The 26,574-nt window shown below is 43.0% G+C and overlaps 1 protein-coding gene across 6 annotated transcripts in view; it reads left to right on the forward strand.

Moving 5' to 3' along the window:
* LOC132384983 (SRC kinase signaling inhibitor 1-like) overlaps positions 1 to 26,574 on the forward strand; it is a 498,151-nt gene that overhangs the window by 78,175 nt on the left and 393,402 nt on the right. For all 6 annotated transcript variants that reach the window (XM_059956694.1, XM_059956688.1, XM_059956692.1 and 3 more), the window contains exon 2: positions 2,037 to 2,111. In XM_059956694.1, coding sequence (XP_059812677.1) covers positions 2,045 to 2,111 — 67 coding nt within the window. In that variant the 5' untranslated portion in view covers positions 2,037 to 2,044. The remainder of the gene's footprint in view (positions 1 to 2,036; positions 2,112 to 26,574) is intronic.

Consider the following 26,574-nt stretch of genomic DNA (forward strand, 5'->3'; position numbering starts at 1 on the left):
CAGTTGGCTAACAAGGAATATAAATATTTTCCCAGAAATGTTGGGCTGAATGGCTGTGTTTCAGCGTTAGGCAGTCATAGAACATGGAGCATAGAAGAGTACAGCAAAGGAACAGGCCCTTCAGCCCTCAATGTTGTGCTGAACTAATTAAATTAGTATTTCAAATGACCAGCTGAACTAATGTCCATATCTTTACATTTCACTCACACCCATGTGCTTATCTAAACATCTCTTAAAAGTCTCTAGTGTTTCTGTCTCTGCCACCACTCCAGGCAACACATTCCAAGCACCCACAAACCTCTGTGTAAAAAAATACACTTACCCCTCACATCTTCTTTGAAATTACCTCCTCTCACCTTAAATGCTCTAAACTTTGTTGACCAAGACCATTTTACAGAGTGTGGAGTTCTCTCCTTCCCCTGTGCACCGCCCCACCTAACAATCCAAATCACTTTCAGTAAGGCATGCTGGGTAGGCAGTACCTCTTGGACACTGGGTAGGTGGATGGTCAGCTTCCAGTTGTTGTTCAGACCAAACATCAAAATGAGGAAGAAATCTCAGTGACTTTGACTTTGATTGTTGGTGCCAGATGCAGTGGTTTGAGTATCTCAGAAACTGCTGATCTTCTGAGATTTTCAAGCATAACAGTCTCTAGAGTTTACATAGAATGGTGCAAAAATAAAAGAAATATCTGGTGTGTGGCACTCCTGTAAGCGAAAAGGCCTTGATAATGAGAGAGGTCAGAGGAGAATGGCCAGACTGGTTCAAGCTGACGTGAAGGTGACAATAACTCAAATAACCATGTGTTACAATAGTGGTGTGTAGAAGAGCATCTCGGAATGCCTTGAACATTTGAATCTTGAAGTGGATGGGCTACAGCAGCAGAAGACCACATGTTGGTATCTGACACAATGGTAGCATATTGATTCAGTTTGGTTTATTGACCCCATCTATATTTTGTGTCTCACAATAGCAATTGTCTGCTCCAGATTTCCAATTGCCGTGTAAAGATCTCAGCAAATAGAGTTTTTGCCTTGCATATCAGAGGTCACGAATGAGATCACACTGCAGCAATCCATCGAGTATGGACTCAGCTTTGACCACTATATTAACGCTTCTGTCCTGCATTTGCTATTGGTGTCGCAGTGATAACGTTTAAAGATAGAAAGCCATGTAGGAATGTAAAGCCATCTCAATAGGATGTGGAAGCTTTAGAGATTTACCAGGATGCTGCCTGGATTGGAGAACATGTCTCATGTGGATAGGTTGAGCGAGCTAGGGCTATTCTCTTTGGAGTGAAGGAGGTTGAGGGGGGACTTGATAGAGGTGTATAAGATATAAGAGACATTGATCAAGTGGACAGCCAGTGGCTTTTTCCAAGCATGGAAATGGCTAATACAAGGGGACATAATTTTAAGGTATAGTGTAGTGAGGAAAGTATAGGAGGTAAGTTCTTCATACCAAGGGTGTGGGTGCATGGAATGTCCTGCCAGGGGTAGTGGTGGAGGCAGATACATTAGGGGCATTTAAGATGCTTAGATAGGCAAATGGATGATTGAAGAAGGGAAGGCTATGTAGGAGTGAAGAGTTTGATTGATCTCAGAGCAGCTACGTGGTGGGCACAGCACCGTGGACTGAATGGCCTGTACTGTGCTATGACATTCCATGTTCTTGTATCACTATTTTTATACAGCTTGACACAAAGATGTTTATTGTTGATAGAGTTTGGTTGGTGTTGAGTTGAGGTGGGAAGGATGTGTAAGGCAGAGGAAGAGATTGGGCTAAACGATGTTGGTGTATGGGGTCGTCGATTGGTTCTCATGGAACACGCATCCCCAAACCAGCTCTGTCAAATCTGTTCAGTTAAACAGTACAGCAGAGAGGTGGGCAAATAAACCACAGCAAAGATTTCCCCAGCCTCCCCTTAATGTCACCACTAATTCTGTCATTTTTGGACACCTTCAGACTCATATTTTCTGCTTTGAGTGCATGTTTTTGGATATATTAAATTTCATACCTTTTTCTGTCTTCCATAGATCTCTCCATGACTCCTATGAAACATGGATCATACAACTACAAAACCACCTATAACCATCCACCTGTTACACAAGGTATTTCTCAACCTGGAGGGGAAGCCACTCCACTACATTCTCTCGCTCTTCCTTTCTCTCTTTATTACTTCATACATTTCGACAGGGGAAGCTTGGAAGGGATGGAAACAGTTTTTATCAAGCAGCTCCATTGATGTGCCCGGCGAGTTACTACGGCAACCACCTTCAATGCCAACTTCGGGAAATATTCCCTTGATGCTTCTAAGTTTTGGGATGGTGAAGGGTGTCTGCAGGAGAATTGAAGAATGATGACAGGGGTGTGGGAGGGTGGAAGTATCTTCTCAGCCTCTGGACATCTGAAGGTTTTGTGAGGTGTCAATGTTCAATTGAGAGAATTTGCAAGATTAGGAGAGGGGACAGGAATAGCTGGGGAAGAGTAGGACCTGATTTAACGTTGCAATGTGTCCTGAAGCTCTTCATGCAGAAAACCTGATACCACACCACCGCAGCAAGTATTAGAACAAATTATCATAATCTTAATCAGAGTCACACACACACAAAATGCTGGAGAATTCATCAGGTCAGGCAGCATCTATGGACAGGAATTAAAAAGTCAACATTTCAGGCCAAGACCGTTTGTCAGGACTGGAAAGGAAGGGGGAGGAAGCCAGAATAAGAGGGGAAGAAGTACAAACTGGCAGGTGATCAAATTGAATTCTGGAATTTAGGGGTGCAGCAGCTGAAGATGCAGCCTCCAGCAGTGTACAAATGAGGCAAAAGTCAAGTTGAACTGAACCTCAGGAAAGCATTTATCAATCATGTTTTCTCTGAGCAAGAAAACTTAGATTATCCAAGAGCAGCCCTACAAAATGGGACAACACAATAGAATAGCAGTTCATGTTAATGCAGTGTTAGTGTATAGGCGACCTGGGTTCAATTCCTGCTGCTGCCTGTAAGGAGTTTGTATGTTCTCCCATGACCACGTGTGTTTCCTCAGACGTACCGGTTGGTAGGTTAATTGAACAGCACTGGCTCATTGGGCCACAAGGGCCTGTTACCATGCTGCTTCTCTAAATAAATAAAACCAAAACATTGGAGGAACTCAGCAGATCAGGTAGCATCCATGGAGGGATATGAACAGTCAACCTTTTGGGCTGGAAAGGACTGGAAAGAGAGAGGGCAAGAGCCAAAATTTTAAAAAGTAGGAGAGGAGTACAAGCTGGCAGGTGATAGGTGAGTCCAGGTGAGAGGGGGAAGGTGGGAAGAAGGGGCAGGGGTAAAAGGGAATGATGTGAGAAGCTGGGAGATGATAGGTGGAAGAAGCAGAGGACTGAAGAACACAGAACATAACACATAGAACATTCCAGCACAGTAAAGGCTCTATCGCCCACAATGCTGTGCCGACATTTTAACCTACTCCAAAATCAGTCTAACCCTTAACATCTACATAGCCCTCCATTTTTCCTTCATCCATGTGCCTATCTGAGAGTCTCATAAGAGTCCATAATGTATGTGCCTCTACCACCGCCCCTGATAGTGTGGTCCACACTCTCTGACATTCCCCTATACTTTCCTCCAATCACCTTAAATTTATGCCTTCTCATATTAGCTATTTCCACCCAGAGAACGAGTCTCTGCTGTCCACTTGATCTGTTTCTTCTCATCTTGTACACTTCTGTCACACTACCCAGAAGACAAGGCACTTTTGTAGAAAAATTTCCCAGTAACAATCATGGTCAATAGATGGAAGAACATGTTGTCCATGTCATATGACACAACACACAAGTCACCCCTTACCCTCCTTTGCTCCAAAGAGAAAAGCCCTACTCGCTCAACCTATCCCATAGGACATGCTCTCTTCTAATCCAGGCAGCATCCTGGTAAATCTCCTCTGCACTATCTCTAAAGCTTCCACATCCTTCCTATAATGAGGCGACAAGAACTGAACTCCAAGTGTTGTCTAACCAGAATTTTATAGAAACGTAACATTAACTCGCAGCTCTTGACTCAATAAGAAGGAAGCTACTTTCTCCAACATTTAATGTGTGTCACACACACACACACACACACACACACACACACACACACACACACAAAATGGTGGTTCAGAGTCCAACAGCTGTAGGTACTGACTTTAATATTAAGATAGGATGTATGGCAGGATCATATTATCTTCAGACTCATTACCTTGGTCAGTCCTTAAAACAGTCCTTTTTTGGAATTGTTAATGGTATCAGTGTATTATTGTCATATGTACCAAGATACAGTAAAAAGTTGGTCTTGCAAACTGTTCAAATAGATCAAATCAAGATGAAACAACTACAATGCAGAATAAAGTGTAACACCTACAGAGAAAGTGCAGTGCAGGTAAGTGATTAAGTGCAAGATTATTACGAGGTTGATTGTGAGATCAAAAGTCCATCTTTTCGTACAAGACATTTGATAACGTCTGGTGGTACATACTTCCAGGCTTCTGTACCTTCTGCCCAATGGGAGAGGGGAGAAAAGAAAATGTCCAGAGTGGGTAGGGTCTTTGATTACAATGGCTGCTTTACTGATGGAGTAAGAAATACAGACGAGTCCATGGAGGGGTTGCTGGTTCTTGTGATGTATCCACAACTTGCTGCAGCTTCTTGCAGTCATGTGCAGAGTACGTCCAGATGGAATGTTTTCTATGGTGCACTGATAAAAATTGGTAAGGGTTACGGGGATTTGACAAATTTCTTTAGCCTCCTGTGGAAACAAAGTTGTTGGTGACCTTTCTTGGCCGTGTCATGAATGTGGTTGGACCAGGATGGGCAGCTTGAGACGTTCACAACAAGAAATTCGAAGCTTTGTATTACACATGAAATGCTTGTTTTCACGCATCTTCTGGATGGGAAACAGGGGAAGGAAGGTAGGTTAAACATTGAAATCCTGCTAAAATTCTTCAATAAGCACACTATTATTTACCAACATTTTGATTTGTACTGATACGCTTCTGCTTTTCTCTTGTCTGATCTTTCACAGAACAAGCCCTTTGGCGCATGATGTTGTGCAGATATTTTAACCTACTATAACTTGCATTGCTCTTGAACCAGTTTAATCGTGCAAGAAACAACACATACAAAATGCTGGTGGAACACAGCAGGCCAGGCAGCATCTATAGGAGAAGCACTGTCGACGATTCGGGCCGAGACCCTTCGTCAGGACTAACAAAACAGCCCGAAACATCGACAGTGCTTCTCCTATAGATGCTGCCTGGCCTGCTGTGTTCCACCAGCATTTTGTGCGTGTTGTTGTTTGAATTTCCAGCAAATGCAGATTTCCTCGTGTTTAATCGTGCAAGATTGAGTTTAAGTCCAGCACACCTTAGGAGTATTTACCGGGATGTTGCCTGGATTAAGGAACATGTCTAATGAGGAAAGGTTGAGCTCTTCTCCTTGGAGCAAAGGATGATGAGAGGTGACTCAATGATCATCAAGTAGACAGCCAGCACCTTTTTCCAGGGCAGATTTAGCCAGAGTGTTGGGTGCATGGAACGTGTTGCTAGTGATAGTGGTAGAGGCAGATACATCAGGGATGGTTAATAGATTCTTAGACAGGCATATGAATGACAGAAAATTAGGCTATGGGGGAGGGAAGGATTAGATTGATCTTAGAGTAGGTTAAAATGTCGGCACAACATCGTGAGCTGAAGGGTCTGTACTGTATGTTGGTGCAAGGTAATATTTCACTCTGCATCAAAGCATCAGCCTATTTCTCGACACCAGAAAATTTAATCTCAGAGCAGATAAGGAGTTTCAATTGTCTATCTGCATTTTGAGAATGCAATTTGTAAAATGTAATCTGTGCATCAATAAGAGGAGGAGAGCCTGACATGTTGTCACTTCAATGTAAGGGCTTCCTGGCTTCTCTTCTCAGAAAGGAGACCAAAGGGAATTAGATATTGAATTCTCAGTTTTATTGCTGCTGACTCATAAATTCATATAAATACACTCAGTGACCTGTTAGTTAGATACCTTCTGTACCTAAAAGTGGCCACTGAGTGAATGTTTGTAGTCTTCTGCTGCTGTGGCCAATCCATTTCAAGGTTTGACATGTTGTGCATTCAGGGATGCTCTTCTGCACACCACTGCTGTAACACATGATTATCTGAGTTACTGTCACCTTCCTGTCAGTTTGAACCAGTCTCAACATTCTCCTCTGACCTCTCTCATTGACAAGACATATTTGCCCACAGAACTGCCACTCACTGGATGTTTTCTGTGTTTTGCACCATTCTCTGTAAACTCTAGAGACTGTTGTACATGAAAACCCCAGGAGATCAGCAGTTTCTGAGATACTCAAACCACCCCATCTGGCACCAACAATCATTCCAAGATCAAGATCACATTTCTTCCCCATTCTGATGTTCGGTCTGAACAACTGAACCTCTTGACCATGTCTGCATGCTTTTATGCATTGAGTTGCTGCCACATGATTGACTGATTAGATATTTGCATTAATAAGGTGTACAGGTGTACATAATAAAGTGGTGAGTGTAGAAAACAGAGCATAGAACATTACAATACAGAACAGGCTCTTTGGCCCACAAGTTGTGCCAGCCCTTTAACCTACTCTAAGATCAATGTAACCATTCTCTTCTACATAGCCCTCCATTGTCTTTCGTCCTTGTGCCTATCTAAGAAATGTCCCCTAATGTATCTGCCTCTACCACCTGGCAGCACAGTCCATGCACCTGCCACTCTCTGTGTAAAAAAATCTACCTCTGACATCCTCTTATACTTCCCTTCAAACAACTTAAAGTTATGTCCCCTCACATTAGCCATTTCTGCTGTGGCAAAAAGTCTCTGGCTGTCCACTCTATTTGTGCTTCTTATCACCTTGTATACCTTTATCAAGTCACCTCTCATCCTCCTTTGCTCCAAAGAGAAAACCCCTAGCTCACTCAACCTCTCCTCATGAGACATACTCTCTAATCCAGGCAGCATCCTGGTAAATCTCCTCTGCATCCTCTCTAATGCTTCTACATCCTTCCCATAATGAGATGACTAGAAATGAACACAATACTCCATGTTTGTGATCTGCTTTGCCTTTTTCTCCTAAGCAGCTTTCTAGACCCATTTGTGACATATCAAATCTCCTCAAACTGCTAATGAAAGATAGCTGCTGACATGCTTTCTTCGTAGTTATATCAACATATCAGGGCCAGGATAGATCTGCAGGGATGTCAACACCCAGGAACTTCCCTGCCACCTGTCCCACGCTCCACCCTTGCTATTCCCAACATCCTTTGCTCCCACCAGATTTGTAAACTCGCTCTCTGCTCCACGCTGACAAACACAGTAACGTGTAAAGGTCTTCGGCACCCTAGCTACGTATATATGCAGTATCATCACCAGATGGTGTGCCTTTCCTTAACTGCATCAATATGTCGGGCCCAGGATAGATCCACAGAAATCTTAACCCAAAGGAACTTGAAATTGCTCATCCTTTCTACTGCAGAACCCTTGATGAGGACTGGAGTGTATGTAATAATTGCAGGATCTGCTGTTGTTGTTGGATCACTAAATATTGGTCCAAGCAGGGGAGAACACCGTTGCTGATCTTCATATTGAATTGACTTTATTTCTTACATCCTTCACATACATGAGGAGTAAAAATCTTTACGTTACGTCTTCATCTGAATGTGCAATGTTCAAATTATAGTCATTTGTAATAAATACTATGTATAGTAAGATATACAACAGGACAGGACATAGCAAAGGGATTTGAGTACAGGAGCAGGGAGGTTCTACTGCAGTTGTACAAGGCCTCGGTGAGACCGCACCTAGGATATTGTGTGCAGTTTTGGTCCCCTAATCTGAGGAAAGACATTCTTGCCAGAGAGGGAGTACAGAGAAGGTTCACAAGATTGATTCCTGGGATGGCAGGACTTTCATATGAAGAAAGACTGGATCGACTAGGCTTATACTCACTGGAATTTAGAAGATTGAGGGGGGATCTTATTGAAACGTATAAAATTCTAAAGGGATTGGACAGGCTAGATGCAGGAAGATTGTTTCCGATGTTGGCCAAGTCCAGAACGAGGGGTCACAGTTTAAGGATAAAGGGGAAGCCTTTTAGGACCAAGATGAGGAAAAACTTCTTCACACAGAGAGTGGTGAATCTGTGGAATTCTCTGCCACAGGAAACAGTTGAGGCTGGTTCATTGGCTATATTTAAGAGGAAGTTAGATATGGCCCTTGTGGCTAAAGGGATCAGGGGGTATGGAGAGAAAGCAGGTACAGGTTCTGAGTTGGATGATCAGCCATGATCATACTGAATGGCGGTGCAGGGTCGAAGGGCCGAGTGGCCTACTCTTGCACCTAGTTTCTATGTTTCTATGACAGTCAATGTAGCTTAGAAATAGAATTGTATCAGTGTGAGTTCATCAGTCTGATGGCCTGCTGGAAGAAGCCATCCCGGAGCCTGTTGGTCCTGGTTTTTATGCTGCGGTACCGTTTCACAGATAGTAGCAGCTTGAACAGTTTGTGGTTGGGGTGACTCGGGCCCCCAATGATCCTTCGGGCCCTTTTTTATGCACCTTATTATTGCTTGGGGTACATTACCCAAGAGGGCAGCTCAATGACATGACCTGCAAGAGTGTTGTAGTGAGACTGTCAGCTTCATCCTGGGCAACACACACAAAGTGCTGGAGGAATTCAACAGGCCAGGCAGCATCAATGGAAAAGAGTAAGCAGTCGACATTTAGGGCTGAGACGTTGGCTGTTTACTCTTTTCCCTAGATGCTGCCTGACCTGCTGAGCTCCTCCAGCATTTTGTGTCTGTTGCTTTGGATCTCCAACATCTGCAGATTTTCTTGTGTTTGATCTTCATCCTAGTTTTGAAGCCGCTATCATCAGACAGCATGGTATTGGTATATTATGGCATATGCACCAAGATACAGAGAAAAACATCCCTTGCATTCCGTTTATACAAATCAAATGATTATGTAGTGTATTGAGATAGAACAAGGTAAAACAATAACAATGCAGAATAAAATGTAACTATAAAGGGCGAGATGAGAAATAATGGTCATTGGTTGAGGGTGAAAGGAGAAATATTTAAGGGGAACCTGAGGGGAAACTTCTTCACTGAAAGGTTGATGAGAGTGTGGAATGAGCTGCCAGCAGAAATGGTGATTGCTGGTTTGGTTTTAATATTGAAGAGAAATTTGGATAGATACATGGAGGTCTTTTAAGAGACTTTTGGATAGGCACATGGAGCTTAGTAAAATAGAGGGCTATAAGTAAGTCTAGTAATTTCTAAGGTAGGAACATGTTCGGCACAACTTTGTGGGCCAAAGGGCCTGTATTGTGCTGTGGGTTTTCTATGTTTCTAAGTTTCCAAGGGCTTAAACAGATTGGATGAATGGGCAAAGAAGTGACAGATGGAATATAGTGTAAGGGAGGTATATGGTCATGCACTTTGGTAGAAGAAGTAATGGCATAGACCATTTTCCAAACGGAGAAAGTTCAAAAATCAGAGGTGCAAAAGGACTTAGATTCCCTAAAGGTTAACTTGCAGCTTGAGTCAGTGGTAAGGGAGGCAAATGCAATGTTAGCATTCATTTTGAGACGATTAGAATGTAAGAGCAAGAATATAATGCTGAAGTTGTATAAGACATTGGTTAGACCACACTTGAAGTATTGTGAGCAATTTTGGGCCCCTTATGTAAGAAAAGGTCTGCTGGCATTGCGAGGGTCCAGAGGAGGTTCATGAAAATGATTCTGAGAATGAAAGGGTTAATGTATGAAGAATGTTTAATGGCTCTGGGCTTGTACTTAGAGTTTAGAGGAATGAGAGGGATGTCATTGAATCCTATCAAATATTGGAAGGCCTAGATAGGGTGATGTGAAGAGGATGTTTACTGTAGTGGGTGCGTTTAGGAGCAGAGGGCACAACCTCAGTGGAGAGTCGTCCATTTAGAAAAGAAATGAGAAGGAATGTTTATAGCCAGTGGGTGAGTCTGCCATGGACAGCTGTGGAGACAATGTCATTGTGTATATTTAAAGTGAAGCTTGATAGGTTCTTGATTAGTCAGGGCAGCAAAGGTTATAGGGAGAAGGTAAGAGAATGGGGTTGAAAGGGATAATAAATCAGCCTTGATGGAATGGTAGAGCAGACTCGATGGGCCGAATGGCCTAGTCAGCTCCTTGTCTTATAGTCTTATGTGACATGAGAAATTTCTGTAATGTCCTGAGGAAGTAGAGGGGTGTTGGTGATCTTTCTTGGCTGTGGCATCAACATGTTTAGACCAGGACAGAAACCTGAAGCTCTCATTCGTCTCATGTGCAAGATGGCATGGCAGTGATCTCCTTCCTGATCCAAACCAAGCACAGCTGTGTGTTTCTCCTGAATCAAAGATTGTCTGCAGAACCAGCTGTATTTTCTTGTGTGTCTATTGTGCTTAGAGACCATCTCCCAGGAATTGACTGTACGTTATTGCAATGTAGCAGAACCAAAATCACTCCACCTACCTTAGAATTTTGATGTTATTTTTAGTAAGCCCTTCACTCTGTGAAACCCTCACTAAGTATTGAGGTCAGGAGGTATCATTTTGCAAAATAACACACTTTTGTTCATTCAGATATTTTTGTCAAGCTTATGGAGAATTGTAAAGGCATCTCAGTACCTTCTCAAAGTCTGCCTCAGGAAGGACGAGTCCCGAGGGAGAAGTAATGGTGCTAAGATAGGGCAGTGGGGGGGGGGGATAATTAACATGCTGCCTTCAAGTCCCTGCCTGACTGGAGTGTTAATGAATGGGCTCTAAATACAGATGATAACTATTCACATAAGGTGATCTTGCTGTACACAGTGTTTACATTATCATAAGTATTAATGCATCAAATCTCAACAAACCCTCAACTGCCACGTTCTCAGAAGCAGATTCAATTTACTGCTTTGACACAAAGCAAAATCAGGAGAATAGGATTTAATGCAGCCTCTTAAAGAACCGGCAGAGATTGTTCTTCGCCCTGAGCTGTTAAATATTCATGGTCTGATAGTGACATTGCAAAGGCAAGTGCATGAATAAGAATCATCAAGTTACATCAGGGAACAGGTCCCTTGACCCACTGTCCATCAGCCACCTGCAGAATCATAGAACTCTATGCACAGAAACTGGCCTTTCAGCCCATCCAGCCCATGCTAATCTATTTTCTACCTAGTCCCAATCACTTACATCAAGACCATAGCCCTCCAGACCCCTCCCATCCATGTTCATTCACTCGTTTTGTGCTGTGTCTATGACGTGGGCAATCATGGTCTTTCCATAACCTCGATTATTCTTGGTGAATTTTTCCACAGAATAATTTTGCCATTGCCTTCTGGGCAGCATCTTTACAAGATGGGTGACCCCAGCCATGATCAATACTCTTCAGAGATTGTCTGCCTGGCGTCAGTGGTCACATAACCAGGACTTGTGATCTGCACCGGCTGCTCGTACGACCGTCCACCACCTGCTCCCATGGTTTCACGTGACCCTGATCGAAACCTTGGTAGAAACGTACTGTATCTCCACGCCGCCACCCACCAATCATGTGGCTCTCCAAATATCTCTTAAATGTTGAAACTAAATGCTCATCCAACGACTCCCACTGCCAGCTGGTTCACACTCTCATCACCCTTTGAGTGAAGAAGTTCCCCCTTATTTTCCCCTGAAACATTTCATGTTTCACCCTTAACCCATTTCTAATAATCCTACATTATTGCGATTTTTCATTCTCCCAACATTCCTATCGCTTCCCCGGATTCTACCACTCACTGACACAACTGGAACACTTTACAATGACCAGTTAGCCTGCCAATATTGAGAAGAACACTTGGAACAAAGGTCTGTAGGAGGATTGGGGGAGTGGATTATTAATGCTCTGTGTTTGAAAATTCGAGCTCCTGTCAATTGATCTGCATTCCAGTCACTTATACTCAATCCACCATGAATCATCTCAAACCATTTGATATTCTTCCTCTTGCCTGTCTTCTCTGCTTCCAGAGAGGTGTAGATTGGAAGAGACTCTGAGCTGACTCTGCAGCTGTGGCCTGCTGTTATCAGCACTTAGCTCCAAGCTTATCTGACCCCATGACTGTGACCTGCAGTCATCTGGACTTGCCTCAGTGCTGAACTGGCCCCAGGGCTGTGGCCTGCAGTTATCGGCACTCGCTTCAGTGCTGAAGTCGCTCCCTGACTGTGGCCTGCAATCATCAGCATTCACTTTGGTGCAGTACTGGCCTCTTGGCTGTAAGCCTGCAGTCATCCCAACTCGCCTCAGCGCTGAACTGGCCCTGTAGTTATTGGCACTCACCTGGCACTGAGATGGCCCCGTGGCTGTGGGCTGCGGCCATCGGGCTTCTGAACCAGCTGCAGTACTGCACTGGCTCTGTGGTTGTGAATTTACTTTCGGTATCTCTGCAGTTCATGTCTGGTGTGTTATGTGTTTATTTTTGTGTTCTTTTTTCCACTCATTGGATCTTTGGTGTGTGGGGTTATTTTTGTGATTTCTATTGTGCTTCTTTGTTTTGGGGCTGCCTGCGAGGAGATGAATCTCAAGTTTGTATATGGTGTCCCATATTTTGATAATAAACGTACTTTGAACTTTGAGAACATGCAAACCAACCTCCGTCTGCAGCTTGTATAATCAAGTACCTCTCCCACTTTGTCACTTTCTCATCTCCCCACTCCCATTGAGCTCGCTCATCTTCTGTCCCCCTATTTTTAGACACTTGAACGGACTTCTCAAGCACTAAATGTTGAATGTTTGATCTCCCAACCTACCTTGTCATAGCCCTTACACTTTATTCATGTACCAATACTGCACATTCTGCAACTGTAACACTCCATTCTGCATTTTACTCCCTCAAAGCTGGACGGGTTAGTAGGATTGATGCAGTTTGTCATGGGTACCTGCTGCTTACCATTGGGAGGATTTGCAGAGCTTCTCGGGAGTAATGGACCTCAAACATTTTGCTTTGGAAAGGTTGTCAAAGAAACATGGCTGCCCAGAAGTTACACTTGTTTTAACCTTTGTTGTATCCACATCTCACTGTCACAAAGAACATGGAGCACAGAATAGAACAGGCCCTTTGGCCTATGATGTTGTGTTGACCTTTTAACCTGCTGTTATGATCAATCTAACCCTTGCCTCCCACATAGCCCTTCACTTTTCTTTCACCCATGTGCTTAAGTTTTTAAATGCCCCCAATATATCAGCCCCTACCACCCCTGGTGGGGCATTCCACACACCCTCCACTCTGTGTAAAAAATGTCCCTATGACATCCCTGCCTCCATACTTTCCTCCAATCACCTTAAAGTTATCATCATCATTACGTACCATGTTGTCTGACATTGGCGATCATGGTCTATGACCTGGTATTAGCCATTTATACCCGGGGAAAAGTCTCTGGTTTTCCACTCAATCAATGCTTCTTTTAATCTTCTACACCTCTATTAAGTCGCCTCTCTTACCTCATTCCATACTTAAATGCAGTGAGCTAATACAAAAGGAAAAAGATTAACAGAATGCAGAATGTAGTCCTGATGCAGGGGTATTGACCCAAAACATCAATAATTCCCTTTCCTTCCACCAGTCTCCAGATTCCATCATCTGCACTTGTGAACTGTAACATTCACTCTTTACTTGTTTCCATAGATGCTGCCTGACCTGCTGAATCTCTCCAGGATCAGCAGAATCTCTCATGTCTCTTGATAAGTACAAGGAAGTCTGCAGATGCTGGAAATTCAGAGCAACACACACAAAATGCTGGAGAAACTCAGCAGGTCAGGCAACATCTCTGGAATAAATAAACAGTCGACATTTCAGGCTGAGACCCTTCATCAGGACTGGAAAGGATGGGGGAAGATAAGACAATAAAAAGGTGGGGGGGAGGGGAAGGTGGTTAACTAGAAGGTGATAGGAGAGGAGAGTGCACCATAGGAGAAAGGGAAGGAGGAGGTGACTCAGGGGGAAGTAATAGGCAGGTGAGAAGGAGTAAGAGGTCAGAGTGGGGAATAGAGGAAGGGCAGGGAGGAGGGAGATGGAAATTTGTTCACCAGAGGTTTGAGAAATCGATATTCATGCCATCAGGTCAGAGGCTACCCAGATGGAATATAAGGTGTTGCTCCTCCACCCTGAGGGTGGCCTCATCATTGCACAAGAGGAGGCTATGGACTGACATGTCAGAACAGGATGTTTCTTAATGCTTTCATGTCCGAGAGAATAGGGGAGTCAGAGCTATGAATTGTCAATTGATTATTTAATGAGGAAATGTCATTAAAAACCATCAGATGTGTTTACTGGGATCAGCTGATTTAAATTATCACCCTGTCTCACCAAGCCATTGCTAGATTTTTTTTATTATCTGTACATCAGAATTAATCAGAAGCAATCATCATTACTGACAGTTAAAAGAGTTGAAATCACACTAATTAACTAGCACATGACGACAATGCAAAATAGCATCGACTCATAGCTTCTCCATAAAATTAAAGAAAAATAAATCGGCAGTTTGAATTCCAAGAAGATTAACCCTTCCAAGATAGGCTGGGATTTTTGACACAATATGAGGTGTTGCTCCTCCAACCTGATAGTGGCCTCATTGTGGCTGTTTGACACAACTGGTGGGATTTACTGATGGCCACCCGTTTCAATTTGACTTCCCATTCCCATTCCAATATGGTGGTTCATGGTCTCCTCTACTGCCATGATGAGGCCACACTCAGGCTGGAGGAACAACACCTTAAATTCCATCTAAGTAGCCTCCAACCTGATGGCATGAACATTGATTTCTCTAACTTTCGGTAATTTTTTTCCCTCCCCTTTCTCTCTTCTTCATTTCCTCTCTATAGATGCTGTCTGATTTGCTGAGTACCTCCAGCATTTTGTGTGTGTTGCCCAGAATTTCCAGCACCTGCAGAATCTCTTGTGTATGGGATTCTTTGGCCAGTGAGCTTGGTTACTTTGTTCTTATCCTACAACTAAATGGCTCACATTACGATCATCCCTCATTTTTAGCAGTGGATATGGCTGAGTTGGCAGGATAGGATCACAGGCTTTGGGTTTAAATCCAGTTCTCCCTCCAGGGACATGAACAGAATAGAAAATCTCAATGCAATACCGATAAAGGTCCCTTCTCTGAGGATTGTCTCCTTGACGTGGTGGAGAGACTTGTGAGTACCTGAGATTCCATAAGATCATAAGACATAGGAGCAGAATAGGCCACTCTGCCCATCAGATCTGCTCCACCATTCCATCATGGCTAATATACTATCCCTCTCAACCCTGTCCTGCTTCCTTCTCCCTGTAATCTTTGACACCCTGACTAATCAAGAACCTGTCAACCTCTGCTGTAAAATATAGTCGATGACCTGTTCTTGGGCCAATGTCATCACCATCATTATGTGCCATGTAGTATGTGCGGGCAATCATGGTATTGACCATGATTGTTCTCGGCAATTTTTTCTACAGAAGTGGTTTGCCATTACCTTCTTCTGGGCAGTGTCTTTACAAGACGGGTGACCCCAGCCATGTTCTATGATCTATGCTCTGTCTGTATACCCTTGACTGAAAGCAGCCAGTCCAACACAATTAGGACATCTAGAGGTTGCTTATTTGCTCATATTCCTGGATGACCTAACCATCCATTGAAGCGTGGAGAGAGGATCGCAACTCTACCGACATCAGAGTGCAGCAGTTGGCTTGCTGTAAGACCAGGGTTCAGATCCCTGAACTCTCTGTAAGGAGTTTGTGACCACATGGGTTTCTTTTGTGTGGTATCATTTCCTCCCACATTTCGGAAAGAAATACATGGGTTAGGGATAGTGAGATGTGGGCATGCTACCTTAGTGCCAGAAACATGGCGCACTTGCAGGCTGCCCCCAGCACATCCCCGGACTCTGTTGGTCATTGTCGCAACAACACATTCATTGTATGCTTCGTGACAGATGAGACTAATCTTTATCTTTAACCCTTTCTTAAACACAAGAGATTCTTCAGATGCTGGAAATCTTGAGAAACACACACAAGTTGCTGGAGGAACTCAGCACGTCAAGCAGCATCTATGGAAGGAAATACACAGTCAACGTTTCGGGCCAAGACCCTTCATTACCCTTCATAGATGCTGCCTGACTTGCTGAATTTTTCCAGCATTTTGTGTGTGTTGCTGCCAGTCCTATCTGCTGTCTGGTGTCTCCCCAAATCAACCCCTCCTTTCCTTACTGTGCTCACTGCAAACCTGCTGCAGTTCATCCAGGCGAGTCGGAAGTAGTTTGAAAGACAGACAGGCTTGGGATTTGAAGTCCCATCCTGACTGCATGCAGACATCGGAACTACTGGTGAGCTGCCCAGAGGAACTGACAGTGTTTCTTTTTCTCACAGAGAACTGCGGGCAGCAAAATTATTCCAAATGTCTGTGCCGAGTTGCAAGAAACCAGAAAATAATGTACCAGAAATAAAATATTAGGATGAAGAAAGCTGAAAAATCAATCTCAATCTATTGCTCTCATTCAATTGGATATTGAATCCTTATCTCTCAGATCACTTGAGCCAATCAAGGTGGAGAGGGAGGATTAATATGCATTTATCATATAGGGTACAGAGAACAGCAGATACTACACATGGAAGTCATATAATGCAGATGAGATGCTAAACTGAGGCCCCATCAGTATTTGGTCTGTACTCTAGTACCTCCTGCACCTAATAAAGTGGCCACTGAGTGTATGTTAATGGACTTCTGCTGCTGTAGCCCACCGGCTTCAAGGTTTGATGTGTTATGCATTCAGGGGTTCTCTTCTACACACTACTGTTGTAATGTGTGGTTATTTGAGTTACTGTCGCCTTCCTGTCAACTTGAAGAAGTCTGGCCATTCTCCTCTGACCTCTCTCATTAACAAGACAGTTTTGCCCACAGAACTGCTGCTCACTGAATGTCTTTTTTGGTGGGGGGTGTATGGTAAACCCTAGAGACTGTTGTGCTTGAAAATCCCAGGAGATCAGCAGTTTCTGAGATACTCAAACCACCCTGACTGGCACCAACAATCATTTCACAGTCAAAGTCGCTTCGATCACATTTCTTCCCCATTCTGATGTTTGGTCTGAACAACAACTGAGCCTCTTCTTCTTCTTCTTCTTCTTCTTCTTCTTCTTCTTCTTCTTCTTCTTCTTCTTCTTCTTCTTCTTCTTCTTCTTCTTCTTCTTCTTCTTCTTCTTCTTCTTCTTCTTCTTCTTCTTCTTCTTCTTCTTCTTCTTCTTCTTCTTCTTCTTCTTCTTCTTCTTCTTCTTCTTCTTCTTCTTCTTCTTCTTCTTCTTCTTCTTCTTCTTCTTCTTCTTCTTCTTCTTCTTCTTCTTCTTCTTCTTCTTCTTCTTCTTCTTCTTCTTCTCCTTCTTCTCCTTCTTCTCCTTCTTCTTCTCCTTCTTCTTCTCCTTCTTCTTCTTCTTCTCCTTCTTCTTCTCCTTCTTCTCCTCCTTCTTCTCCTTCTTCTCCTTCTTCTCCTTCTTCTTCTTCTTCTTCTTCTCCTTCTTCTTCTTCTTCTTCTCCTTCTTCTTCTTCTTCTTCTTCTTCTTCTTCTTCTTCTTCTTCTTCTTCTCCTTCTTCTTCTTCTTCTTCTTCTTCTTCTTCTTCTTCTTCTTCTTCTTCTTCTTTCTCTTTGGTGGTTGGCAGACCAACTAAAAAGGTGCATTGCAGCCACCTGCTGAACTGGAGTGTGAGGAGAATTCAGGAGAGTGATCCTAGCATTTACCACTAGCAGCCCAAATCAGAAATAATACTAATAATAAGGATAATAATAATAACTACATAAATAAATATATCAACACCGAACACCAAGGACTTAAATTGTATTACACAACCCAACCAGATTCAAGAATTTAAATGCTTGCTTATACTTCTCTTGGGCACCTTGACCATACCCACCAAACTAAACTGAACCTCCTGACCATGTCTGCATACTTTTATGCATTGAGATGCTGCAACATGATTGGCTGATTAGATACTTCCATTAACAAGCAGGTGTACAGGTGTATCTAATGAAGTTCAAAGTAAATTTCAAAGTAGACATTATCAAAGTCCATATATGTTTCCACATACAACTCTGAGATTCATGTTCTTGTGTGTATACTCAATAAATCTATAGAGTAGTGACCATAACAGAATCAATGAAAGACTACCCAACTTAGGTATTTAACCAGTGTGCAGAAGACAACAAACTGTGCAAATGCTAAAAGAAAGAAATAATAAATAATTAATAAATATTGAGAACGTGAGATGAAGAGTCCTTGGAAGTGAGTCATTTGTTTGTGGGAACCTGTCAATCTCTGCTTTAAATATACCCAGTGACTTGGCCTCTACAGCCATTGGTGGCAATGAATTCCACAGATTCGTCCCCTGCTGCCCTGTTTCCACTATCTTCTTGTTTTTCTCAATTCTTTTGTTTTCTTTTCTCCTGAAACAACTGGCCTCCAACACTTTATGCCTTTTCTCTCCCATTTGGCATTACTGAGCCCACACCTGGAGTATTCTACATGATATTGTGTGTTTTTTCTCTCAAGGAAAGGTGCTCTTGCTTTAGAAGCAGTTTTGAGAAGGGTGACTAGGCTGGGATGGAATGTATGGTATGGTAGCGTAGCAGTTAGTGTAATGCTTTACGGCACCAGTAATCATAGTTTAATGACTGCAACTGTCTGTAAGCGGGTTTGTACTTTCTCCCTGTGACCGCGTGGGTTTCCTCCCACATTCCAAAGACATATGGGTCAAGGTTAGTAATGGTGAGCATGCTATATTGTCTCCCAAAACCATGATGACACTTGTGGGTTGCCTCCAGAATCTAATATTTAAATATTTAGACTAATGACTGAACTGGTTCCTGAACACTACTCCAACACCAGCAACCTGGATTCAATTCCTGCCGCTGCCTGTAAGGAGTTTCTACCTTCTCCCTGTGACTGCGTGGTTTCCTTCTGGTGCTCCAGTTTTCTCCCACATTCCAGAGATGGACAGGTTAGTTGGTTAATTGGTCACATGGGTGTAATTGGGTGATGTGGCCTTGTTAGGCCAAACGGGCCTGTTACCGTGCTGTGTCTGTAAATCAAATTATATCAAATCAATTCTGAGGGCCCCTATTGAGGCCCCTGTTTTCTCTTGTAGGAGAATCTCAAACAGAAGGTGACTATTTAAAAATAAGAGGTCACCTTTCTAGTTCGGCTGGTGGCGCAGTGACATCAGTGCTGGACTCCAGAATGGAGGTTCCCGGGTTTGAATCCAGTCGGGCCATTCCCGAGTACGTTTTCCATCCGTGCTTGGTTGAGTGTTGAGCTCGCAACTCAACCTCATAGAATAAAAAAAAGAAAAATACTGCGAAATGTCTGTGTGAGGAGTGGTGCGTCACACAGTCTTTTGTTCCGCGCCTTGTAAGGCATGAAAATGCCCGATGCTGGCCTCTCAGGCCTGAGTGGACGTCATTATCATCATCATTATGTCTAGGATAGAATTAAGGCAGCATTTCTTTCCACAGAGGGGCGTGAGCCTTTGGAACCCCTTTCCTGTGAAGTGCTGGATGTAGAGACTTTGAATCTTTTTAAGAGGGAGGTAGACAGAATCTTGATATGCAAGAAAGTGGAAGTTTACCAAATTATAGACAGGAATCTAGCATTGAAGTTACAGTCCTACCAAGTCAAAGTCATAGTAAAAGTAAACTTTATAATTAAAGTACTTATATGACACATAGATACTATCTTGAGATTTATTTTCTTGTGGATATTTATAAGTAAATAAGAAAAGTAGAATTTACTAAAAACAATATATAAAGAAAGGCAGGCAAAAAGCAAAAGAAAATAATTGAGCAATATATGACAAACTGCAAATAAAAATAATCAATAAATAATACAGAGAACATGAGTTGCAGAGTCCTTGAAAGTGAGTCTGTAGGTTGTGGGATCATTTCAGTGTTGGGGTGAGTGAAGTTATCCACGCTGGTTAAGGAGCCCGATGGTTGTTGGATAAAAACTGTTCTGAAGCTAGTGGTGTGGGAGCTGAGTCTCCAGAACCTCCTTCCCCGTGGGAGCAACGAGAAGAGAGCATGGCCTGGATGGTGGGTGCCCTTGATGATGGATGCTGCTTTCTTGAGGCTACGCTCCTTTTAAATGTGTTCAGTGGTGCGGAGGGTTTTTCTGGTGACGGACTGGGTGGTATCCGCAACGTTCTGTCCGTGATCTTTCTGAACAGTAGAGTATGCTTGAGAAACTGAGTGACCTGCACCTGCTCATTTATTTGTAACCTTTTACTGGGCAGAATAGGGGCTTCCATTTAGTGTCCCCATCTGTAGCATGGTCCCAACAACACTAATTATGGTGTTTATTTCAGAGACACAACACGGAACAGGCGTTTCCAGCCCAACGAGCTGCCCTGCCTAGCAACCCATCTATTTAATATTTAATCCTATCCTAATCATGGGAGAATTTATAATGACCAATACTGCTACTAACTGGACTGTGAGAGGAAACTGGAGCACCCAGAGGAAACCCACACTTATCACATACTTACAGACAACACTGGAATTGAATTCCAAACACCGACACCATGAGCTGTATTAGTGTCGCACTAACCGTGATTGAGCTGGTGCTGAGAACCATGACCTTCTGACTCAGAGTGAAGGGAGCTTACAGATGAGCCAACTGACACCTCAATGGTAAATATAGCAAAAAGGCACTTTGTGAATATTTCTATGAATTTATATCTGTGAAACATTGACGTATTTCTAACATCTGTTGATAACTTCATTATGCACATAAATTCTACTAGAACGCCTTGGTTAATAAGTGTTTATGAGTTGGAAGCTTTCATTTGTCACAAGAGGAAAATTTCTTTGGAAATATTCGGCAGGTCTGAGTTCCTGCAGCAGATTGTTTGTTGCATTAGATCAACACAAGTTCATACTGGCTCTGTGAAAACATTTTCCAAACAGGAAATTATGCATTCAGTGGCCACTTTATTAGTTACACCTAAATTTGTTAATACAAATATCTAATCAGCCAATTATGTGGCAGCAACTCAATGCGTAAAAGCTTTCGGGCATGGTGAAGAGGTTCAGTTGTTGTTCAGAGCAAATATCAGAACAGGGAAGAAATGTGATCGAAGTGACTTTGACGGTGGAATGATTGTTGGTGTCAGATGGGGTGGTTTGAGTATCTCAGAAACTGCTGATCTCCTGGGATTTTCACAAACAGTCTCTATAGCAGTGGTACTCAACCTTTTTTATGCCATGGGCCAATAAAATGAAGCAATGGGTCAATGGACCCCAGGTGGAGAACCTCTGTTCTAGGATTTCCAGAGAACGGTACAAAAAAAACAGTGGCAATCCTTTGAGCCAAAATACCTTGTTAATGAGAGAGGTCAGAGGAGAATGGTCAACCTGGTTCAAGCTGACAGAAAGACGACAGTAACTCAAATAACCATGTGTTACAGCAGTGGTGTGCAGAAGAGCATCTCCAATGCACAACATGCCGAACCTTGAAGTGGATGGGCTACGGCAGCAAAAAGACACTCAGTCATTATTTTATTTGGTATAGCAGGTACCTAATAATGAGGAGTGGTCTTTCCTGTGTGAAGCACCTTTGAAATCATTTTGAAGCACTCTACACAAGGTATCGATACTATCAAAGTTCATAGTTCAAGGTAAATTTATTATCACTGGATACTACCCTGAGATTAATTTTCTTGCAGGCATTCACAGTAGAACAAAAAAACCAACAAAAATCAACGAAAAACTACACACAAAAACTGACAAACAACCACTGTGCAAAAGAAGATAAACTGCGCAGATACAAATAATAAATAAATCAATAGATCAATAGTAATTCAATAATACTGATAACAGGGGTTGTACAGTCCTTGAAAGTGAGTCCATAGGCTGTGAAGTCAGTTCAGTGTTGAGGTGAGTGAAGTTATCCACACTGGTTCAGGAGCCTGATGGTTGAGGGGTAATAACTGTTCCTGAACCTGGTGGTGTGGGGCCTGAGGCACCTGTACCTCCTTTCTGATGGTTGAGGGGTAATAACTGTTCCTGTACCTGGTGGTGTGGGGCCTGAGGCACCTGTACCTCCTTCCTGATGTTTGAGGGGTAATGACTGTTCCTGAACCTGGTGGTGTGGGGCCTGAGGCTCCTGTACCTCCTTCCTGATGGTTGAGGGGTAATAACTGTTCCTGAACCTGGTGGTGTGGGGCCTGAGGCTCCTGTACCTCCTTCCTGATGGTTGAGGGGTAATAACTGTTCCTGAACCTGGTGGTGTGGGGCCTGAGGCTCCTGTACCTCCTTCCTGATGGTTGAGGGGTAATAACTGTTCCTGAACCTGGTGGTGTGGGGCCTGAGGCTCCTGTACCTCCTTCCTGATGGTTGATGGGTGGTAACTGTTCCTGAACCTGGTGGTGTGGGGCCTGAGGCTCCTTTACCTCCTTCTCGATGGCAGCAGCAAGAAGAGAGCACAGCCTGGATGGTGGGGATGGTCCTTGATGATAGATGCTGTTTTCTTGTGGCAGTGTTTCTTGTAGATGTGCTCAATGATGGGGAGGGCTTTTCTTGTGATAGACTGGGCTTTATCCATTACTTTCATCCATCACTTGATAATTTGCTTAAGGGATATGGTAGAAATATTGGTCAGGACATGTGGAGTAAGTTACTTGTTAAAAACAAGGATTCTGCAGATGCTGGAAATCCAGAGCAACAGACACAAAATACTGGAGGAACTCAGCAGGTCAGGCAGCATCTATGGAAATGAATAAACAGTTGCCATTTTGGGCTGAGACCCTTCATCACGACTGGAAAGGAAGGGGGAGAAAGCCAGAATAAGAAGTTGGGGCGGGGAAGGGGAACAACCAGAAAGATCATAGGTGAAGCCACGTAAGGGGGAAGGTAAGTGAGTGGTGAGTTTGAAATAATTGGTGTCAGATTTGCAGGAGGACAGTGAAAGGGAAATGGTCAGGAGCCATTTTGTTGGCTTTAAAGTGCTGGCAGAGGAACAATGGGCCTAATAGTCTCCTCCTCTCCAATTTGATTCCCCAGAAAATTAGCAGGGTGCAGTGTGACCTTGGATAATGAGTATAAAATTTAATGCCAATTTAATCCATTATGTTACATTGCAATTCAATTGCATTTGAGAAGCCTTAGATAATCTTGTTTGTTGTACAGTAAAGCATGTAAGAGTGGATAAAATTATTTCCTATCTTAGAGTGCAGATCAGAAACTCCTTGTTGGCTTTGGGCCAAAAAACAGTTCATAAGGCCATAAAGACATAGGAGCAAAATTACACTATTTGGCCCATCAAGTCTGCTTCACCATTCATGTGTGGCTGTTCATTTTTCCCTTTCAAAGCCATTCACTTGCCTTCTCTCCATAACTTTTGATGCCCTCACTAATCCGGATGGGTGGCAGGGTAAAGATATGTGTTTACCAAAGGAGGTGTAAGGTGCTCCTTCCCTCCGCTAGCCTGCAGGTCACCCTTGGGCAGGGTGTAGAACTTGCTTAGCCCCTCTCCTTCCTGAATCAGGGTCAGGTGAAGCCATGGGAACAGATGGTGCAGATCACAAGTCCTGGTTATGTGACCACTGACGCCAGGCAGACAATCTCTGAAGAGTATTGATAATGGCTGGGGTCAGACCGTCTTATAAAGACACTGCCCAGAAGAAGACAATGGCTAACCATTTCTGTATAAGAATTTACCAAAAATAATCATGGTCATGATCACCCTTGTCACACAACATGGCACGTAATGATGATGATGATGACTAATCTGGGGTGACATGGTAATGTTTGTACTCCTGTCCTTGGCTTCAGGGCTGCTGAGCTAAAGGAAGGGGAAAAAAGTCATTCAAACCTTCAAAATTGTCAACAGAAACTGTGAACGGACATAACTGGAGGCTGGACTCCAAAGTAAACACATCAGCAGATGCATGGTCTATGGGAAGAGCAAGTCAAGTTGAAACCTAAAGCCAGGTGTACATGATAACTCAAAGTTCGACTTGAAAAGGTTCAAAGTACGTTTATTATCAAGGATATACCATATACAACATTGTGATTTGTCTCCTTACAGGCAGCTACAAAACAAAGAATCTCATTTTTAAAAAATCGTCAAACACTCAATTTGCCGAATAAAAGTAAATCATGTCCACAATAAAAGTAAGCAAATAACAATCAGAACTGAAGTTCATGAAAGTGAGTCCAGAACCACAAAGCCAGTCATCACAGCAGCCAATTCAAGAGCCCATTAGTTGCAGGCCATAGCCTCAGTTTAGCGCAGAGATGCATAAACCTCATGAAGCAACAAGCTGAACCAGCCTGTCTCTCTCTCCGGCCCTAACACCCTGTTCTTTTCAACCTAGTCCAGTGCATAAATCATCCAAACCTCACGTTGTTCCTCACTATTGGACCCAGCCCTCACCACCTCAATTCGGCACATACCCAACCTTTCTAATTCGGCCCATCATTTAATTTGATCTCCAGGAAGAGGAAACTAATGGAGCAGAAATATTACTTGCAATCTGTGGCCACTTCATCAGGTACCTCCTGACCCTAATAAAGTGGTCACTGAGTGTATGTTTCTGGTCTTCTGCTGCTGTACCCTGTCTACCCCACTTCAAGATTCGACATGTTGTGCATTCAGAGATGCTGTTCTCCACACCACTGTTGTAACACGTTGTTATTTCAGTTAGTGTCCCTTCCTGTCAGCTTGAACCAGTCTGGCCATTCTCCTCTGACCTCTGCCATTACCAAGGTGTTTTCACCCACAGATCTGCTGCTCACTGGCTGTTTTTTTTTGTTTTTCTCACCATTCTCTGTGAACTCTAGAGACTGTTGTGTGTGAAAATCCTAAGATATCAGCAGTTTCTGAGACACTCAAACCATCCCATCTGGCACCAACAATCATTCCACAGTCAAAGTCACTTAGATAATATTTCTTTGCCATTCAGATGTTTAATCTGAACAACAACTGAACCTCTTGACCATGTCGGCATGCTTTTATGCAAGAAGTTGCTGCCACATGATTGGCTGATTAGATACTTGCATTAATGAGCAGGTGTACCTAATAAAGTGGCCACTAAGTATAACGTGCTCTTGATTTGTAAGTAGCCTTTCACTGTTACATTTCTTGAACTTCTCATGCTCTTGGCTTTGGGTACATGACAGATTCTCTGGACCTCCTTGTCAACACTTTGGTTGGGTAGAGTTGTAATGAAATTTTTTAGCACATTAGCCCTCATTAATCAAAGTATTGAGTACAGTAGGTGGGATGTTATGTTGAAGTTGAATAAGACATTAATGATGTCGCAATATCAGAACCCAAGTGTAGAGGAAAGACAGTCTCTGATGTAGAGATGACAATGAGAGTTTATTCATAATAATTCCAAAAGAACATCGGTAGCTCAGGCGAACGACACTGCAGATGTAACATTCTCAAAACTAAGACCCTACAATTAGTGCTAATCAGGTGTTCACTTATATAATACAAGTAACACAGAATCCCTGAGCCCATCAAAATTAAATTAACAGATTTAAACCAAGAACACCAGAAGACCACATTACAAAGATTGAGTTGCTCGAGTAAAACACAAGGAAATCTAACTAACAACTCTTGTTAAACAATTCAGGTGCTCTAAAAACCTCAGAGCCCATTACTCTCTGGCACCCTGCACAGGCCCAAAGAACTCATTACAGGCAAGGCCTAAGCTGGAGTATTGTGTAGTTCTGGTTGCCTACCTGCAGGAACAATATCAATAAGATTGAAAATGTGCAGAGAAAATTTATAAGGGTGTTGCCGTGACTTGAAAGCTTGGGTTATAGGGAAGGGTGGAATAGGCTAGAACTTTATTCCCTGAAGCATAGGAGAATGAAGAGAGATTTGATAGAGGCATGCAAAATTGTGAGGGGTGTAAATAGGGTAAATGCAAGCAGGGTGTTTATACTGAGGTTGGATGAGACTAGAACTAGCAGTCAAATGTTAAGGGTGAACGATGCAGTGTTTAAGGGGAACACGAAGGTGGTGATTGTGTGGAATGAGTTGCCAGCAGAAGTGGAGAATGTATAGTTGACTTCAGTATTTTAGAGAAGCTTGGATAAGTGCATGCACAGGAGGGGTGTGGAGTGTTATGGTCCACGTGCAGGTCAATGGGACTGGGGAGAAAAGTTCAGAATGGACTAGATGGGCCAAATGGCCTGTAGTTCTCAATGACTGATGACCCACAACCATCTTCAGTCATGAATTCTTAAGGTACTGTAATGAATTTGTGTTTATACACTCAGTGGCCACTTTATTAGGTATACCCGTACAGCTGCTCGTTAATGCAAATATCTCATCAGCCAATCATGTGGCAGCTACTCGATACATTGAAAACATGGAGACATGATTAAGAGGTTCAGTTGGTGTTCAGATCAAACATCAGAATGGGGAAGAAATATGACCTAAGTGGCTTTGACCTTGGAATAATTGTTGGTGTCGGATGGGAGTCATTTTGAATATC

This window comes from Hypanus sabinus, chromosome X1 (assembly GCF_030144855.1).
Source record: "Hypanus sabinus isolate sHypSab1 chromosome X1, sHypSab1.hap1, whole genome shotgun sequence".
Lineage (NCBI taxonomy): Eukaryota > Metazoa > Chordata > Chondrichthyes > Myliobatiformes > Dasyatidae > Hypanus > Hypanus sabinus.